Source organism: Camarhynchus parvulus, chromosome 1A, assembly GCF_901933205.1.
Source record: "Camarhynchus parvulus chromosome 1A, STF_HiC, whole genome shotgun sequence".
In the NCBI taxonomy this organism is placed as follows: domain Eukaryota; kingdom Metazoa; phylum Chordata; class Aves; order Passeriformes; family Thraupidae; genus Camarhynchus; species Camarhynchus parvulus.
In genome coordinates, this window is record NC_044586.1 from 66,287,823 (window position 1) to 66,308,300 (window position 20,478).

Here is a 20,478-nt window from a genome sequence, read left to right on the forward strand (position 1 = left end):
TGAGAATATTAAGATTCAAATACGCTGTGCCTGAACGAACATGCTGCTCTAAATATTTAGAAATGCAAAGTTCGTTTGCTGAGATGAATATCCATAAAAATCTATGCAAGATAAGGGGTATTAAAATTATTCACTCTCCAGTTCAGGATGGATTATTTGGCCAATCTGTTAAGCTGCACTGCTCAGACACCCAGAATCTGTACCATCCTCCTCCCCTCAGGGAAAAGAGCTCATAACGTTTGAAGAAAAATATGCTTCATCCCAACTGTAGGAATACACATGAAACACAGAGTCTTCCTTTAACACAACCCTTTGGAATGGGAAAGCAGCAGACATCAACAGCGAGAATGCAGAGGGCAAACAAGTTCACCAAAGAAAATAAATTAAGCAGAATGTTGCAGATTGAAAAGTGGCCAGAAGAAAGGCCATTTAAGTTGTTATCGACCTCTTTCAAACACACACACACACAGAGCTGAACTTCAGTTTATCTCTCCATATAAAATACCACCCCTGGCAGCGTGGCGTCATCGCTTATAACCATCACCAAAAAATGAATCTCAAACCAAGTCAGAAAAATTTGTGACTTACTGTGTTACCACCTGAAGACCCACTGTTTTCCAGCCTTGGGCTAAGTACAAGCCAGATCCAGCCCTGCTCAAGTTTAACACTGCTCCTCAAAAACACAGGTATGCTATGGTAGGCTTTGCTTAACCGACCCAAACAATGCACATTTATACACAACATGCACATGGGGTTACATTTTACCCAGTCATGCTGTTCAAAGAAACAGAACCCAAAGTAGAGAAATACAGAAAAATACTGTCTTGTCAAGTCATCAGAAAACCATTAATGTTTCTAATGAGTGCAATTACCAAAATGAAACATTCTGAAAAAACACAGCTAAAGATGAACTTTAATTATCCAAACATCTGGCTGCATGAACCAGGGTCATGTCTCCAAATGCCTTTGCATTTGAACTCTCCCTGTTATCCATCCAACTTTGCATTTCTCCAAGTCTTCCAGAATTAAATGGAATTGCCTACACACAAAAATGAGTTATCCCTTCCTAATGACTTACCTAGTCACTAGCATTCTCTTTAGCTGAGAGCTGGAGAAAACAAGAGCATGTACCAAAGGTGAAGACTGGAAGAAGATGATCCCTAAGGTCCCTTCCAAGCCTAATTCTAAGAAGACACTGAAGTCAAGAGCTGTATGGTAAAGTTAAAGTGCTTATCTGTGTGTGGCAAAAGACAAATAATTCAAATGAGCTTTCTTAGTCATAATTTTAAAAATGAGAAGGCAGAATTCCTTAGACTTAACCTGGACTGTACCACAGGTAGAAGCTTATAATGAGTCATTCTCCTGATTAATGCAAGAGAGATAGGGGGTCCTGTAATCCACTCGCGATCTTTGTCTAGACAATGTTTTTTTCTGATGCTGAGATCAAGGTTAGGCTCAGCTACGCTTGAAAATGTGCACAAAACACCAAGCAGTATCTGTTCCCAAACAGCTCCAAGCGCGGATATTTTTTGCAGGAGGTAAGAAATATTTCAGACACTTCAGAGGTGTTCAAGTGAGAAAAGCTACTCTGCAAGCAACAGTTCTCTGGGCAGTTGTGTTATTCAGAACAACTACCTGGAGGGCCAGCTCCTGAATTCCAGGTGTGAACCATTCCCTGTGTCCATGTTAAATGCCACCATGGCTAATAAGCAGCAGGAGGATGCTGGCATTGCTTAAGGCCACATGTCTCAAAATCAGACACACGTAGGAGGTCTCAACCAACATGTTCTACTTCAACATCCTTGTACAAAATTAAGGCTTGCTTGGGCTGAGATGATTCTCCAGAAGTTTGGCACAAATTCCCATGCAGGGAGGTAAAGATCAAATTCGTGGCTTTGCTCCCAGCAGCTAAAATGATTTTTATTTGTTTTTTAAGTGCCAGGAATTGTTAGCAATCACTAACATGTTCATTAAGTTAAAGCATCCTTAGTGGCAGAAGACAGAGAACGAAAAAAAAGCATTTGATTAAAGAAAAATAGGAAACATTCCTGCATGAAGTGAAAACACTGAAAAATAATCAAGTTACGTGGTCAGCCCTTAAAATAGGCCAGTTGTGCTTCTCTTTTATCCTGCCTAAAGCATCAGGCAGACTTTCCATCTCCCACTTTCTTCCCTCAAGTCCCCAAAAACACTCAAGAGCAGTTAGGGGAAGTCTGAAAGGGCCAAGAACAGTAACACCCAGCTATCAGACGATAACCTAATTTGAAACTTATGCTTCCAAAGGCACAAAGGTGTCTGATGATCCAGCTGAAATAAAATCCTCGAGCATAGCTGCAGTAGACAGTGCAGGAAGCAACACAGGCACTAAACAAAGTCACACATTGTCAGAAGAGGGAAAAAACTGATCTGACGTGACGAGTCAAGACAAGTGACAAAAGTTTTGCTGAAAAAGGATCAGTAGGAAATTAAAATCATGACAGCATTTCTGTTCAAAATACACAAGACAATAGAATCCTTTTATCACAAAGTCCCATTTTCTCCTCCAGTCTTATTCAAACCAAAATTGCAATTTGCACATCACAATGCAGTGAAAGGATCCATGACTCTCATTCCCATTCCATGTAAATAATTTACTGCAAAAGACTGGCTTTTATCAGGCAACTTCTGTGTTTTGCAGTTTTTATTTCTGAATCCTTAAGAATCACTAACTTGTAAGTTATCTAAACAGGTCTGAAAAACAGAAAAATCTTTGTGAGAAGGTTTTAAAAGGATGATATCCCCTTGAAGTCACATTAGCTTCATTTCAATTGCTATATGCAACAAATAAAACTAGATAGCTTAAGAAACTAAACAAATAAATTTTCACAATGCTGAATTTTTGTAGTTAGTTTTACTAACTCCTTGCTATTACTTGTAAAACAATGGAGGCAGCCTCTTTATAAAATTTATTTTCTGATTTGCTTCTTCATATATAGCCAGGTTCCACCTGGTTTATTTATTTTGAAGGATAAAACACTTAAAAGACCCCAACAAATAAAAACATGAAAATTCATCACAAACCTCTCCTACAATTAAAAAAAATTTTTTTTAATCTGTGCCCTCTATTCCCCACTTGCAGTTGCCATTAAGTTTCTTAAAAAATAGCAGGAGTTTTGGGCCTTTTTTCCAAAGACATGAATTATTAGAAGTTAGGTACCAGTCTCCTAGACAATATAAAATAGTGCATGTGTCTGTCTCCACAGTCTATGGATCCCAGCTATGCGAGTTAGTTCCTGCCACAGAAAAAGTTTTACTATGGCACTTCTTATATTGTGGGGTTTTTTTCCTCCAAGTGCTGCAAATTAAAGAAGCTCTCCTGTAAAAATCTATTTAACTCCACATTTAAAAAAAACCAAAAAACTTCATTAAATCCTTTTTTGCAGGATTTTACTGGAAATTCTGCTTTCGATTATGATACAACTTCTTAAGAATAGGCAGAGATACAGTTGTCCTCCCAACCACAACTTTATCAGCATGCCTTGCAGAAAAATTATTTTTCTGTCTAATGGCAAGGCTTAAACCAGGCACATTTGCTGCACACTTTTTTTTGTTCCTGTCTCGTATTTTCCTTTTTTCCTTTGAAACCTGCCTCTCCTATTGGCTCCTTCCCAATGCCTTTCTTCTGGCTGCATCTCAAGCTCGGCTGCTTTTCTCATTTTGTCTTTTTCTCCTGTTGCTCCTTCCTTGCTGGGCTGCTGCAGACGTGAGGATCCCTCCTCACAAAAGCAATCAGAGTCTGACTCTCAGGGCACTGCACACACAGGTAAAGGATGCCTGTGAGTATCAGCAACCAGGCACAGGGAGCAGCCAGGAGAAAAATCTTCACACTCTGGCAGGGCTTTAACTCTTCAGAGTGCTTGAAGAGTTAAATTTTGTTGAGGAGTGGTGGTTTTCTAACCAACTATACTGGAAAAGCTCTGTTGAAAAGATCATTGCTGCTTTAGAATCATTGGTACAGCTGCTAGAATGAGGGAGAGTTAGTCTGTGGGGTTAAACTAGAGCTGGGGAAAGGCAGAAAGGTCAAAAAATGGCAACAGCGAGACCTGTGCTACCAAAATGGCAAAGTGCATACCCCAGGATCCCTTTAAAAGCCCATCACATTCTGATTTACAAAGAGGGATTGGCTTTGTTTAACCCTTGGAGAAACCAGAGATTGAAATCACCCTGGTGTGAGATCCACAGCTTGCTACATTCCCTTCTGGACCATGGCCACAGAAAGCACTGCCAGCGTGAAGGGACAGTGACAATTATTAAATTCTGATCTATTTCCCACTGGAGCTTGACACTAATGCTTTCTGTCACCCTGATGCTTAATGCTTTATACAATTCTAAATACAAAAATGTGTTCTTTTGATTAGCACCTTGCTTCACCAGCACCCCCAATTCTCACCAATTCAAATGAGATTTGCAGATTGCTAATCTCAATGTCTTTGAGATTAGCTACCGCGGCATGAAAAAAAAAAATTGAGATGTGCTGAGATCAGCTGCAATTTGACAGCTGGGTTTCCATGCTTCCAGGTGGCTGGAAGCATCAGGTTTTGGAAGGTAACAGGCCCTAACATCACATCAGCAGCAAAGAAGGGAAAAGGCAGGACTGTAAGAAGATCAGCAATTTTAGGCTTTGATCTGACAGGGAAATAAAATGCTCTGACAGAAAAGGCTACAAATAAATCTGAGTTTGTAAACTGTGCCAAGAACTTGTCCTGACTCAATGATCAGAAATACAATGCCACTCTTGAGCACACATTACCAGAAATGAAAGACAACAAAATTTAATGCCTGGTAAAAATTACATTTGTTCCCAGATCGTTTTCAAGGGAAAGGAGCTGAACCTTGAGGAGTGGGAGTGAAGTGGTATGAAGAAGACAGAAAAAAATGCAGCTGGAACTGCAGAGAAAGTCTGACTCTCTAAAAGCTACCCTTCTCCTCACAAAACATCTAAACTAGTGGAAGAGCCTCTCCTGTCTTCTCCCTCATATCCTGCTTAAATGCACAGAACAACTAAAATGTAAGAGAGGAACAAGGGTCTAATGCAAATACCACAGACTATGAACAGCACTGCACACACAAACACAATGTGTTTTCTTCAGTTCTCCAGAGAGAGAAGCAGGGATGGACTGCCTGTGACTTCAAAAAGTCACAAAAAAAAGCAGTTGACATAAAGTGGTTATTTAAATTTTTTTTTTTTAATGAAGTGATAACAAGTGGCAGCAAGCACAGGTAGAGATTAATTCCAGGAAGATTAAAAATGAGGATCCTGTGGTACATGCAGGATTCACACCTCAGTGTTCTTTGTTTTAATCACGGAAAATGGTACATGTTCTTACAATATCAGGACTCAGGCCTCTCAACATTATCACAAAATGTAACAGTGATTATTATTAGCTGTGGAGAAGTATCTGGGCTTTCTCAGCTGGCCTAGTTTCAGCACATACTGTTTTGCTTCAAATGCAATCAACAAATTCTGTGAAGTTGATTTATTATTGCAAAATGTATGTTCTCTTGCATTAAAGCACAAGAAATAAAGCATGACCATCATGTTTTGTAACTAATTTATTTTTTTCTCCTTTTTTAATCTGTCTTACAAGTTTACCATGACATTTTAGTGACAACAGTGCTAAACTAACTCAAAAACAAAAAGGAGACTAATTAAAAATAGGCAGACAGCGAACATCATGATACATTGGCATAAAATTATCCCTTCAGTGTCCTTTGTAAAAATACTGCTAAAAACCCAACATTTTCCATGGCAATACTGAGTCAGATTGTTTTATAATATATAGAATTATATATGCAGATCCTCACAGCTCAACCATTTGGTTAGAGCTTGCACTACATATTTAAGGCAAGAAAACATTTTCTGCTTTCTTGGAACAAAACTTGTATCACTGAACTGAACTTCTGACCGACACAAATTATGGATCTTGAAAACTTATTTGCATTCCTCCCTTTCCCCCACAGCTTCAGGAATCATCACTGAGAGTTCTTTCAGAATTTCTTACTGCTGAGCACAATGAAGGAGATGGCTCCTCTCAGGCTGGAAGGGCTTTCTGCTCCTATGGATTCTCTGGCAATGATAACTAAGACATCTCTCGAGCTGCTGGGCAGCCCCTGCACAGCCTGAACCACCACCAGCTCTGGAGTAAGTGGAAATAAGAAGTTGGTTACATGTGCAGAACTGAAGGACTTTTGGGAAGGAGGGCAGCAACACCTACTGGTCGTGGCGCAGACTGAACACTGCTTTGGTTTGGTTTTTAAATTAACAGTACTGAAAAAGAGTTTTTTCTTACTAAAAGTCATGGCTACATTATTGCTAAAATATATCAGCACTCATAATTTTTGACCCCTGACAATAAATAAATATTCATAACTGAGCTGAGCTCTAGGCTTTGATATAAAACAGGACATGAGGAGTCCTGCTGATGATTCCTTAAAGTCACTGAAAGATTTACATCACACACCCTAATGTGCACAAAGCCTTCCCCCATTTCTAATTATTGCCTACTCAAAGCAACTCAAATATTTTGGACTGAACAATCTGAGCAGCCTCATTTTTTTTCTACACTATAAAATATTGCAAAGTATTTAAATGGCTTCTGCAATTCTTCAGTATTTTCACCATGCATTCCTTTAATCTCCAAATTAAGCTTTTCTTCCAAATTTTACTTGAAATAATATAGAACAAAACATATACAGAAGTTGTATGATCCACCTCATCCCTTTAAAAAAATAAACCACAGAGTGCAAACTCCATTTTCAGAAAACACTTAATTCAAAATTAAAATGTTCTCAACCTTAAATATTTTAAATCAACTATAACAAATCTGCATTCAGCAACTGTATTTAATGCTTCCTTTAAATTTCTATTTAAAAAAATATTTTATTCATTTTTTCGAGTTGTGTGTGTCTATAGGTCCTCTGATACACTACCCTTAGGCATCAGAAGTTTTCCTGGTTCTCATCCAACTTTGGAAATAATATCTTCTTGCTTCAGGTGTTAAAAGGATTCATACATTATTTATAAGGACTGCTAAAATCTAACTCCTGGATCTAACTTGCAAGAGAAAGAGTATAAAAAGTTACATACAGAAAAAAAAAAAAGCACAACTGTCCCCATTTCAATTTTTAGCCTCTCTTTGTACGTCGTGCATTGCCAGGCTGAGTCTGTAACTCTCCTTTCTCCCTTCCCAGGCTGAGATATTTGTCTGCAGCTGCTTTGAGCCTCACTGGAGTTGACTTTTCTTGCATATTTTAAAGTATAATTTTCCCAGGGAAAAAACCCAAAACAACTACAACACTGCTGGGCAACTTATTACATTTCAAAGATGTTGGATTTCTCTGACAGAATGGTGTGTGTTTGTCTCCTGAAGAATCAGTTTAAACCAAGTAGCCAGAACAGGGCAGCTAAAACCCTCATTCACTTCTCAAAGTCTTCTTCCTCAGTACTCTTCTTTTATATATGCTGTCTACAGAGATGATATCTACATTTTGTTTGCCTCTTCCTGGTTTGAGAGAGTGCATTGTTAGATTTTTAAAGCAACCCTTTTAACAAACTTCACAAGGGTGAGACTTTAGGATCTCCTTACCAATTTAAGAAAGCATTTCTGTTTTGAACAGCAGCTTAAATTCCTGGCTTGTATTAAAGCAAGAAACACTGAAATGTTATTGATCTATAAAACACAACTAAAGGAAACAGAAAATTAAAACTCTGCAGAGCCTCAGAAATACTCACCAGGATGAATAAGTCCTCACCTTGTTACTGGAATGAGCATATTTGTTCAGAACTACTCAAACCCAGCACCTGCTCCTCAGATATCTGTTCCTGACCACAATTTCCCTTGCTCTAACTGGAGTACACAGCAACTGCATCTTTAGCTGAACATGATGCAAGAAAGCCTGAACAGACACTTCCTACAGCTTGCCAAATCACTGGAATACTGCCCCATGCCACACTTGTAGCAGCACAGCAATGGATTTTTTTGCCCAGCAAGGTGATGTTGCTCATGTTCATCCTCACATGGGCAGAGTTTCTACACCTATTTCACCAATCAGAATTTGTACCCTTAGTTCTTAAAAAAAGAGCAATATGAACAATAGAGCATGATATCCCTTCTGTCTCCAAAAAATTCTAAATTAAGTATCTTGGGCAGGTTGCACCTGTTCATTACACTCTTTTGGAAAATTAAGTTCTGTCTGGAATTTTTATACCCACAACCTTACATATATTTATTGCCACACAAAGTACATTGTGTGCTGTTCACTATTCAAAGGGCAAGTCAGACTAGGTCATGTTTCTTAAAGGTTTATCTTATTAGCAATCAAGTCTCATATAGCTGAAAAATAGAGAAAACAAGTATGCTTTTTCCACTGCCACAGTTACAATTTTCAGGGCAGCTGCATCTCATAGCACTTGTATAGCTGGTTTCACTGTTTCCTCAACCTTTGCCTCTGTGGGACAAGAAAGGGAAGGAGCAGCTGGAGCAGCGATGATGAAACCCTAATCAACACTAGCAAAGAGATTTTAAGAGCCAGTACAATGCCTCCAAAACACTCTTACTTCCATATTTTAAAGCTGAATTCGTTTTAATTGGAAAATTAAGGTTTCTGTTCGGTTGGGTTTGGGTTTTTTGTGAAATTTGTTACAAGTAAGGAGCAACAACGATCAGGAGCAGGATTTGCTGTGCCAGTCTCACCAGTCTTCCTTCTTCTACCTTTACCAAATTACAGAAGCCCTTGCAGGATGCATAAGGGGGAGGGTAACATAAAAAGTAATGCTAAGCATTTATTCCTATTGTCATCTGAAAACTTAAAATTTAGAATGCATTATTGAAACATGACATAACATGGTGAATTTTTGGCACCAGAGTTAATCTGGAAGGAAAGTAAAAACAGTGAACAAACCTGTCACAGCACTGCTACCTGTTTGGCAACCCTGCTTTGGTAAAATCCCACAAGCCACTGCCACAGGGGAGCACAGCTGGAGCTGCTGGGGGATGCCCACAAACACCCAAACACACCAAAAGTGAAAGCAAAGGATTGATTTCCCACCTTCTTGAGAGGAGACAATAGGTGGCAGGTAATCAGGGATGTACTCCTTCCTCTCTTCTGCATCCTTACTTCCCAGCTGGGGGAACTGGAGGACATTGTTCTTGCTGACAGGGAATGAAGGGATTTGATGTGCAAAAGTGACAGGTTCAATATTGTGTATGTAATCTTCCAGCTCGTGCAGGTTAACCCCCATAAGCTTGAAGGCATCGCCTACGTCATCCAAAATTGGATCTGTGCGGCCATCTGGAACAAAAAAACAACAACAGAAGAGCAATATTTTCACAGAAATCCAAGTTTAAAAATTCAACCTGAAGATGCTTTGAGATTAGAGTCCCCCAGTTCACCAGCAGTAAGAGAAATGGATTTAATCCCCCACAGTTCCACCAGGTTTACTTTCAGAAGGGTTTTGTTTTGAGCCATCCTTTGTTTCATACCATTGAAAAACTGCACTCCAGGAAGCAAATCAAGCCCAAAGGAGAGAGCAACAACAGCAGCTTTACCTGGCAACAGTCAATTAACACCACACAACCCCATATGCAGAACGTGCTCTTTATCAGTTGGAACAGATCAAATGTTATTTCTCAACCTAGAAAAGGAACGATTTCATTTTTTTGAAGTGACTGTAGTTTACAAAGAGAAAAGAAAAAAAAACCTTCACAAAGTATCTTTCCACCAGAAGAAATCTACAGCTTCCATAAACTATGAGCCACTTCATATACTGGTTAGCTACACCTCCTGGATAAAAGAGAGGAATATTAAGCAATGGTCTGATGAGGAGAGAATATTTTATACTATACTTCAAGGGCTGATTTCCAGGGGAGCAATTTAAGTTTGATTCTCCAGCAAAAATCTTACTTTCTTCACAAAAAGCACAGTGAAACCTCACTGGCTAGGCAGTCAGGATCTTCATTTAATAGGATTTCCAAGGAAACAGTCCAACCGAGGATGCAGCTTGTGCTGTACAATTAATTTGGCTCAAGTCCAAGTACCTCAGTTTCCCTGACTTGACAGAGGAAAATCCCTCAAAAGGCCTCCAGAGGGAGAACTGGGCACCTGGCTTTGGCAGCCAAGGCACCACTTGGAGTCTATTCCTGACTTTTCATAACAACAATAACCCAAAAACAATGCTGTAAACCCCAAACATGATTTTTAATTCAATAAAATGATATACTGAATTATTACAATTTTGTAGACTTGGCTTATGAAGATATTACATCCCTATATGATGATAAGCTGTGATTTCCTTTAAAAAGTAATTATGGAAAAGCAGCCTTTGCTTATTGAAGAAACATAATGGCTATTGTGGAGCCCTGGCTCCAGAGAATGGGGGGATGCTCTTTTGTTTGTCCTTTAACCTAATCTATTCTTGGTTTATCTTGAAGCCAAGGCAGCTGGTTCTCACATCACTGCATGAATTCCACCCCCCAGCCAACTCACGCCTGCAGGTACGTTTAGAAAATGAGAATTTTGTTCTAGAATTTCCCTTCTTAAGTCTTGTGGTGAAGATAAGGATAATACTCAGATTATGGGGTTGATTCTCAGCTCTCCAACACTGGCCTCTTGTGTGACTCCAGGCAAGTCTTCCTTGTGTTTTAATTCTTTCCACAGCTAAAAGGGAGAGCAGACCAAGTTACTGCCAGTTTTACCCTCCTGCATATGGAATGTGAACTCTACGGGGTGAGAAGCACCTCGGAGTTTGTGTTTGTGTAATGCCTGAGTGTTTGTATAAGTGCAGTATCAGTCTGCTCTGCAAACTCCAGGCTTCCATGCACATAATTACATGAGGATAGCACCACTCCAGAGTAGTTATGAGATCTTTATACTAATTAAGGGGGGGAAAAGTGTGCTTTACGCTTAAAAAATTAAATTCAGGCAACTGACACCACTAAGAAATTCTGTGTTGTTGCTTTTAGTTGCTCTGCAGGCTATGAAGGTACCAGTGAACTCAATGAAGCATTTTCTAAGGTGTCAAGATTTAACAGGTACAAGTTTGACAGACAGCTGAAAAGAAAAACTTGGGGAAAACTTTTCAAAGGTCTTTTCCTAGATCTGCACATGATCTTTTTAACCTCCAGAAAAGTGTGCTGACATGATTAGCAAGTGAGAAATGCTAAAAAGGAATTCTTTCTACAAGTGCTTTTTAAGAACATGTGGCAGAGAAGCAGCTACTATGTGTAACTTAAACATGGAAATATTTAACAACTGTATCATGAAACAATTATGTGTATTAGAAAGTGGGTTCAAAAGGTGACCAAAAAACCCCAATGAAGATTCAATTTTCTCACAGCTTTGACATTTGCCTCCAAAGAGACAACGCCAAGTTTAAAGTTTGATTGAAAGCTAAAAATACTGTTTAAACCTGCAACTGTCAGAGGGATGAAAGGATGCAGCAGTTAACCCTTCTTTTCAAGAGAGTGTCCTCAGTGATAAAAGTGTTTGAAAAAACTTTCAGGTCTGTGTTCATATCTGTATTTAGAATCAAACCAGTTATCAACTGGAAATGATGACAGCACAAAAATGCATTAAGTGTATTTTCAGGTTATTCATCAAATAAAGACTTTACACTTTTAATTCAACAGTTTAGCATTTCTCTTCTTTCTCTGGCTTAATTAAAAAAAAATCAGTAAAATAGCAGAAGCCAGACACATGAAAGGGAATGCTGACAAACATGTAACACACTCCATCCTGGTGTTTCATTTAGTCTTAGGCTTTTTTCTGTGAGCAAATGACACCAAGAAAAGAAGTTTAATCTGTGCATACTGAACTTATCTCAATATTCTCCACATATCTGTGCTAAACTCAGTTTAAAAATTCAGATGCTGAAGCCTCCCAGGGAAATAATTAATCTAATGCCACACAGCAAGTCTGTGCCAGATCACAGACCCTTCAGAGCTTTGGTTTCCAGTCCCTTACTGTTCTTTATACCACATTATCATTGTTCAGGGAGTGAGATGGAAGGAGGTGGGAATAGTTTATCCAGCAAGTTACAACTCTCCTCCTTACGTCCCATGAGCAGTGAACTAGGAAAATACCTTCCTCACAAGATTTTAAGCTGCACTATCTCCCTGAATGGGAACTCTGCTCCAAAAGTGGTAAAGCTGTGACAGCAGCAGAGCTAAATTAAGACCATTTGGTATGAAAACAGCTCACCAGAACCCCTGGGAACAGCTGTGCAGCTAAGATACTCTCAGCTTCCCTGGGCATGAGAACAAGCACCAGGTGAGGAGGAATCTGCATATGGAATTGCATCCCAAAAAAGTACTGGACTGAAGTGATGGGCAAAGAGAATCCAGGAAGAGCAGAGTACTTGTGTGGAAAGCTATTCAGCCCTCAGCCCCACTGCTCAGCATCACCTGCAGATGAACCAACCCATCCACAAGGAAAACCAAATCAAACAGAATGAGGATGGAGCACTAAACTCCCCTACAAACAAGGGTTTTGGTTGTGGGCAAAAGGAATTTTTAGAAGCTCCTGAAACCAAGTTATTTTTGCAAAAGTCACAAGAATTCCTCCAGCAAACAAGCTGGCCAGTGCTCATGTCATCCAAAGGCACTGTGAGGCTCTGTGGGAGTTAGGGAATTGTTTTACTTGCCTTAAAGTCAGTCTCAGGAATAGCTGATTTCCTTTTGTCAAACTCACCCCTTCCACCTCCTCCTTCCTGGCCCAAAGTTTGTATGAATGAGGGAAAATTTAAGAGGCAAGTAAGCACAGAACAGAAGAGCTTTTAGTTTCATGCCAGGTTTCTTAAAGGAAGCAACTACAGTTTTGTAATAAATCTACTGAGAAAAATTAATGAGTCACCACCCATGCAACATGTACGTGTCTTATAAATAGCTCAGCAGTCCCCTCATGGCTGCTGTAAAAGAGATTTTTTTTTTTTTATTTTATTTTAACCAGCAAATTATTAGGTATAGCTCCTTGGTATTTTGATTACAGGCTCTATCACAGATTCCTTGTGCTCCAGCACATCACACAAAGTTACTGCAGGATAACTGTTTCATGGAGACAACACAGCTTCTATCCAGCTAAGTCAGAGGCATGCACAATAGGTTATTAAATAAGTTTAGATGCCTTACTTAAATGCAGTTAAGTGGGGGAAAAAGGGTCCTATTAATGTAGTTATTAGTCAGGGCAAAAGCATCTTCTTGCTATTGGTGCTCAGAGTCTGCTCCTTTTCCCAGTAACTTCAGAAACATCAAGCAGAAAACCCACATGGTCCTTCTTTATATTAGTAGCCAGTAAGAAGTTAATTAAATTAAAAACATCAACACTTAAGGTTGTCAGGACATGAAATGTACACTTATAATGAATGTGAGAGGCCCAGGACAGATCCTTGTTATAAAGTCATTCAAGGACCAGCAGAGAGAATCAGCTCATTTAAGCTGATCACCAACAATCTAATCCTTTGATAGAGATTATTACTGCATAGTGGTAAGAATGAAGTAACTAAAATAAGAACAAAACCAAAGAAAACATGAGATAAATTTGACATTATAAAGAAATAAAAAATTGGCTGATGCCAGGTGAATTCTCTCCTCTGTGGTAATTACCAATGAAAATATTGGTCTGCTGTTTGCATTCTCCCTTTGCTATAATGAAGTTTACAGGAGAGACTGCAGACACTGGAGCAGTTTTGGAGCCAGTTCTGCCTTGGAAAACATTCTGCAATATTGGCAATTTTTCCTTCTAGTTATAACACTGCTCTCACCAGATCAAACCTGCCTTTCAACAAAAATGTAGTTGCATTAATAATACCATTTTCAATATAGTCATTAATATTTTTATGTGCATATATAATTAGTATGTAGTCCTGCAAGGAACAGGAATTTCAACTCAATGATCCATGTGGGTCCCTTCCAATTTGAGATATTCTGCAATTCTATGGTCGCATAAAAATAATCTTCAAAAAAGTAGTGAAACAATATGAAACTAAAGACCAACTTTTAAACTTTATTTCCTAACTGTTAGCAAATTTCAGGAGGTAAAAACATAAAATCACAGTATATCCCAGCATAAGCTCAACACTGAAAATTGAAGGAAAGCAGAGGAAAATCCACCTCTAAATTCAAAAAGTTAATTATCCAGCTTATTACACTTCAAGTTGTAGCAGCAGATAACCTAAATTTGTCCTGTTGAAATATGCCCAGGTGCCCTCACTGATAGAAGTTAAGTAGCTTCTATCTGACTGGTTTTTAGAGCAATTGAAAAAAAAGAGAGGAAAAAAGAGACCTTTAGGGGGTGTGACCAACAGCTCCCCCCCTCATCCCTCCCATGAACTGCACCACTCACATAAACAGACTGGAAACTGAACTCCCTCACTGGATGTGTTAAGAGGTAAAACATGACATATTGTGCATGTCTGTAACCCACTGCCAAGCTACATTAGCTAAATTCATGGCAAACAAAGCAGATTCTGATCTGTCCTCATGCACAGCTCCCCAGTATAAAAAACCCAACTTACACAGTCCAGAGCAGATAACTCAAAGCACCAGCTCTGCCACCCTTCTATCAAACCACGTGGAACAGGAGGGCAAAACAGTGGCACCTAACAGGGAGCCTTTCCCTTTTCACCTCCGCTTAAAACCAACAACAACACAGCACTCTGCTCTCAGAAACCACTCTACATCAGTTTGTTTTGTAGCCTGATACCTTAATTACATACTCCAACGCTGGTTTTCAAATATTTAATTTAACTTTTAGGATAAAACAGCTGGCAGCATATTGAATGGCGTTCCTTTGACAAGCTTTTCACAAATTTGAGCAGCATAATGTGGTGTACTTTGAGAGGAAAACCCTGATTTTCTCCCTGTAAGTTCAGCCTCTCCTCCAGCCCCCAACACAGCATTCAGAAGCATTTCACGGCATCAAACACATCTCAAACCCTCTTTGCAAATCCTTTTGCCTCCTCTTTGCAGCCACAGAAGCTCCCATCAACTACTGCTACAGCAAATGCAAAGAAACAACAGCAGAAAAGTAATGAAAATCTTGAATGTAGCTCTCCTAATGGGATGTAACAGCTGGAACAAAGATCTAACCCAGCTGGGAGAGGCATCATTTTCTTGTGCAAGTGAGGGAACACGTGAGCAGCGATGACAGGCTTTTCACAGCCATACCGCGGTGTCTCAACTCTGTCAGAGTAAATCCATTCAGTTTGGAACACAAAGATTATGTCCCTCAGCTGACAGGCCTGCTAACTCAAACCCCACTGGTCTGACTCCGAGATAACGCCCTGACAATGAAGATGCTACAATTGGAATTTAATTAATTCTACTTATGCAAAACCATGGCAGAATTAAGCTCATTCATCCAGAGCTGGGTTTGTACAGTAACTTATTTCAGGAGCAAAAGGAAACAATTCTGAAATTGCAGGGAGATGTCAGCTCAGTATTAAGATGTCCTTTTACAAACCTTTTTAAAGAAAGAAATACAGGGATCGTTTTAAGAGACATTGTACAAAAAGCAGCACATCACTGGCACAAACACAGCATATTCCCCTTCTCCTCAAAGGAAAAAAAAAAAAAAAACAAAAAAACACTAAACAAAAAGACTGTGATACTTGTGGTACTTCCTTCCTCATTCATAGAGGGGAAAAATGCCTTTCCCCACTTTCAATAAGCAAACTCAAAGCAAGAGAGGTATACCTGAGCTCTACAAACTCCAGTCCTCATCCCCAAAAAAATTATTTGCATCACCTCTATGTCTTGTCCTCCCAGTCTTAGAAACACTGCAGCACCAGCATCTTCCCCAGAATTTGTAACAACCCTATGAAAGGACAGCTCAGGCCAAACCTCGGTGAGCTTCTTTTTCACTTCATAATTCCATCCTCCTAAACCCTCTCTGTTGTCCCCTTTAATTGCTTTAAAGATAATTTCTGTGTGGAGTGGGACACAAACTTCAGAGCTGCACTTGTGCTGCTGGGATATATGGGTCAATATTGCACAGTCCCATTTCTAGACTAACTTGCTCTCAAATGTGGGGAAATTGTACAAGTATTCAACCTGAAAAATCCAGTTTGCAGCACACAGTTGTTCTTAAGCTTGGTTACACTGTCAGACTTGATCTCAATTATTGGTGAAATGATGAAGTAGAGCCAGGACCAGGTACACTCAGCTCATCACTTTGCTTCATGAGGGATTCCTGCAGCACTGAGAACTTCTTCAGGGAAGGGACACAACCTCCAGCAGCAGCACTTCCAGGCTGTGGTTGCTCCTCTCCTGACCAAGACACTCACAGTGCATTTCCCTGCTCTGCACACTCTCCAAATTCACCCAAATCCAACACACCCAGCCCTCACAGTTCCTTGGATCTTGCTGCATCCAATCCACCACCAGCTGACAGCAACATGCCTCTGATGTTCCTCTCACCTGTGGCTCCCACCTCATTAGCACAGTTCCCACAGCTTGGACAGAGGTACTGGCAAACATTCCCAGTGCTGCATTTCAGGGCTCCCATCCCTGTTACCTTGCCAGTGACCTTCTGCAGGTCCCAGCACAATCTCTGAACTTGTGGCGGCCACAGCAGCCCCCAAATCCACCACCAGTGAGTGAGTCACCTTCTCCCTGCCCAGCACTTCAGGCAATCAATTCTTCATCCCAGCTCCAACCCCTGCCAGATCCCACTGCTCTGACCTCTGCCCCAGGGGTTCTCCAAGACTTTCCTCTCCACAAGTAAAGGACACATGGAGCAGCAGCTGCCCACAATGCCCCAGCTCTCCAGCATGCCACAGGAAGGGAGAACACGTCCCTGCTGGCACAGGAGGCACAAGCAGCCCTGTTTTCCCAGGCACACAGCCTACATGCACCTCTCCAGGGTACCCCAGCTCCTCCAAGTCCTTCCACTATGGAGATCTCCCTTCATTTCCTTCCTGTTACTCATGGATGCAGCGGGAGCACAGGCAGCCCCACCTCTGCCATCAGAGACACAAATCTCTGCCACATGAGACGCTCCCTGCCCCACGCAGGGCAGCAAAGGCCTCCACACACACAGACCCAGGACCCTCTAACCACACCCACAGCCTGAGCCTGGCTCCTCATTGCCCACATTTCCTGTGTTTACAGCTGGCACTGACCCTGACAGCCTCCCTCCCCTTGCAGATTGTCACCTCCCCACCCCTTCCTGACCCATCAGCACCTTTTCCTGACATTCCCAGACCCAGCACACCCCTAGCAGCCTCTCAGCCCCACTGGCAGTACTACTGACCAAGCAAGCAAGGGGACATCCCACCCTGCAACCCTCCATGTTCTGCAGGTACCAGCAGGACATCCATCCCCTCCACTGCAGGCTCTGCAGGGACACTGACAATCCCAAGGGACACACTGCTGCATCCTCTACTGCAGGCCCAGAGCCAGCAGTGGTGCTCCCTTCCCAATCCCATCAACACCCACATCCCACACTCCTGGCTGACCCAGCCAGCAGCCCTTGGCACTGGTTCCCAGCCTCTCCTCTTTCTCTTCTCCCAGTTGCTGTAAACTCAGCCCTTCCATGCTCCCACCCCACACCACCTCACCCCAAACCCACTGAGGCCCTGGGCATCACTCCCAGTGCCCCCCACCATCACTTCCAGCTCCTTCTGTTCCACCTCAGTGGCAGTGTTGGCTAACTCCAGTCCCCCACATATCCAGCCAAACCTCCTTCTCTGCACCCACATGAGGACACCCATACCTCGTGCCGTGTGCACTAAATTATCCCCAGCCCCAACCACCCCTCCTGCACTCCACAATTCCCATGTGCAGCCCTGCCACACTCCCACATCCCCCAAAACACATGGTAGTGCATCCCTGCCTTCCCACATTCCCCACACTCATGTTCCCAGTCCCACAGTACCACTGCCTCCCCCCTGCTGTACACAAACATTCTCAGAGCACCCCAACAACAGGGCTTCCAGGCACACCATTCCCTCCCCAGGCAGGAGGGAGGCCAAGACTTGCACCCTCCATCCTCAGCACTTCCCCTTGTGTCAGAACAGGGAACCCCACACACATCCCCACCTGCACTGGGCCCCCACAGCCCCCTCAGCACTGGCACCCAAAGATGAGCCATGAGAACACAGCACCACATCCTCCCATGGACACATCCCACCGGGAGGGAAAAGAGGCTGGCTGTCCCTTCCCCCTCCAGTTCACCCCACTCCCAGATTCAGAACATCCCAGCAATGGGGCCAACAGTCCCCACTCCCCCTCCTCAGGACCCTGCAGCCAGAGAGAGCAGGACAGCACCCCCATGTCCCCACACCCAGACCCACTGCCACAGAGCCTCCTTTTCTCCAACTCCAGCCCCGCATCCCAACTCCTCACCCATGCCCAGACCCACTGCCCCACACTCCTCCCTGGCTCCAGAGCCCCCCTGTCCCAGCACTGTCCCATGGCTTCCCTCCCCATCCTCCCAGTCCTGTGTCCTGCCCCACAGCCCAGCTGCCCTCCCTCACAGCCCCCAGCCCATGGGCTGATCTTCCCAAACCCACACTGGGCACTCACTGACCCAAAGACCCCAGCACTGCCCAAATCCCACCTCCCTGCACCCTCCTACGCTGCCCAAATGACCACGACCCTCCCCTGCCAGCCATCCCCAGCTCCTGGCACTGCCTGACAAGCAGCAGCTCCCAGCTGCCCTCCCCACACCTCCACAATGCTACCCCACAGCCTTCCCCTACAGTCCCCTACCCAGGGCCCCCAGTGCTGCCCAAACCCACCTCCCTGTACCCTCCTGCCTTGCCCAAACCCACTTCCCTGTGCCCTCCTGCCCTGTCCCCCAGACCCCTGCCCAAACCTACCCCTCTGTGCCCTCCTGCCCTGCCCAAACCCACTTCCCTGTACCCTCCTGCCCTGTCCCCCAGACCCCTGCCCTGCTCAAACCCACCACTCTATACCCTCCTGCCCTTTCCCCCAGACCCCTGACCAAACCCACCTCCCTGTCTCCCAGACCCCTGCCCAAAACCACCGCTCTGTGCCCTCCTGTCCTGACCCCCCCCCCCAAGCAGTGCCCAAACCGATCCCTCTGTGCCTTCCTGCCCTGTCCCCAAACCCCTGCCCTCCCCAAATCACACCTCCCCATACTCTCCTGCCCTGGCCCCCAGCCCCAGCAGTGCCCAAATCCCACCTCCCGTGCTCCTGCCCTGCCCCAATCCCACCTCCCGTGCTCCTGCCCTGCCCCAGCAGTGCCCAGCGCTGCTTCCTTGGCGGGATGGCCGAGACCGGCAGGGCTCAGGGAGCTCGCTCAGCCCGCACCCTGCTCAAGCAGGGCCCCTCACAGAGCCCTCCGAGGGCCGTGTCCAGCCGCATCCCCCCGGCCCAGCCCCAGCCCGCACTCACAGAGCTCGCAGTAGCGGTGGCAGCCCCGGCCCAGCCCCTGCAGGTACCGCTGCAGCACGTCGGTGAGCAGGTCGCAGGCCGAGACCTGCACGGAGTCCCAGCCGAGGGCCTGGCAGATCTGCGCCACCGACACCCGCAGCAGCCAGCGGGAGTAGGTCTCGCACATCCCGCCGGGGCCGGGCGCCGCGGGAGCTCTCACGCACCGCCCGCCACCGCCGCCATCGCCGCCGCCATCTTGGCGCCGCCCCGCCCCCGCCAGGCAGCGCCGCTCCAGCGCCGAGCGCATCGAGCGGGGCGGAGCGCGGGATCCGCGCCCGGAGCGCCCCCGGGCCGCGTCCCGCTGCTGAGGGGACACGCGGGAAAAGGTAAATGTATAAATATCGGTACCTCGCTGGGGCCGGGAGAAGGTAAATATATCAATATCAGTACCTCGCTGCGGTCGGGAGAAGGTAAATGGATCAATATCGGTACCTCGGTACCGGTAAATGTGCCCCAGTGCCCGAAGGGGTCTCACAGGAAGGATGCGACAAGGCTCTTTCCAAGGGCAGGGAGGGACAGGACGAGAGGAATGCTTTCAAGCTGAGAGTTTTAGATGGGGTGTGGGGAGGAAATTCTGCACTGTGGAGGTGATGAAACACTGACACAGGTGTCCATGGGGATTGTCGCAGTCGTGGTGGTATTCAAAGTCAGGTGGGACAGGGCTCTGAGTACCTGGGATAGTGCAAAGTGTCCCAGCCCATCGCAGTGGGTGGAACAAGATCATCTTTAATGTCCCCTTTAACCCAATCATCCTGTGATTCTATGATCTCTATAAATAATCTCAGTATTTCTCAATAAATATCTCAATATATCTCAGGACAGCTGTCAAGAGGTGCCAGACTCAGAATTCTAAGTGATGTCCAGTGACAGGATCAGGAGCAATGGCCATAAAGAAAACCACATCACAAGGAGTTTCATCTCATCAAGAGGAAGAACTTCCTTACACAGAGGTGACAGAGCACTGGAACAGGCTGCCCAGGAACGTTATTTTCCTCTTTTTTTTTCTTTCCAGCTGGATGGAACACCAAATTAGCAGCAATGAGGA

General features: G+C 43.7%; 1 protein-coding gene across 1 annotated transcript in view; it reads right to left on the reverse strand.

Annotated features, from left to right (window-relative positions):
* TAF3 (TATA-box binding protein associated factor 3) overlaps window positions 1–19,639 on the reverse strand; it is a 114,497-nt gene extending 94,858 nt beyond the window's left edge. The window contains exons 1-2 of the mRNA XM_030959440.1: window positions 19,395–19,639; window positions 9,088–9,330 (exon numbers count right to left, since the gene is read on the reverse strand). Coding sequence (XP_030815300.1) covers window positions 9,088–9,330; window positions 19,395–19,560 — 409 coding nt within the window. The 5' untranslated portion in view covers window positions 19,561–19,639. The remainder of the gene's footprint in view (window positions 1–9,087; window positions 9,331–19,394) is intronic.
* Window positions 19,640–20,478: the final 839 nt, after the last annotated feature.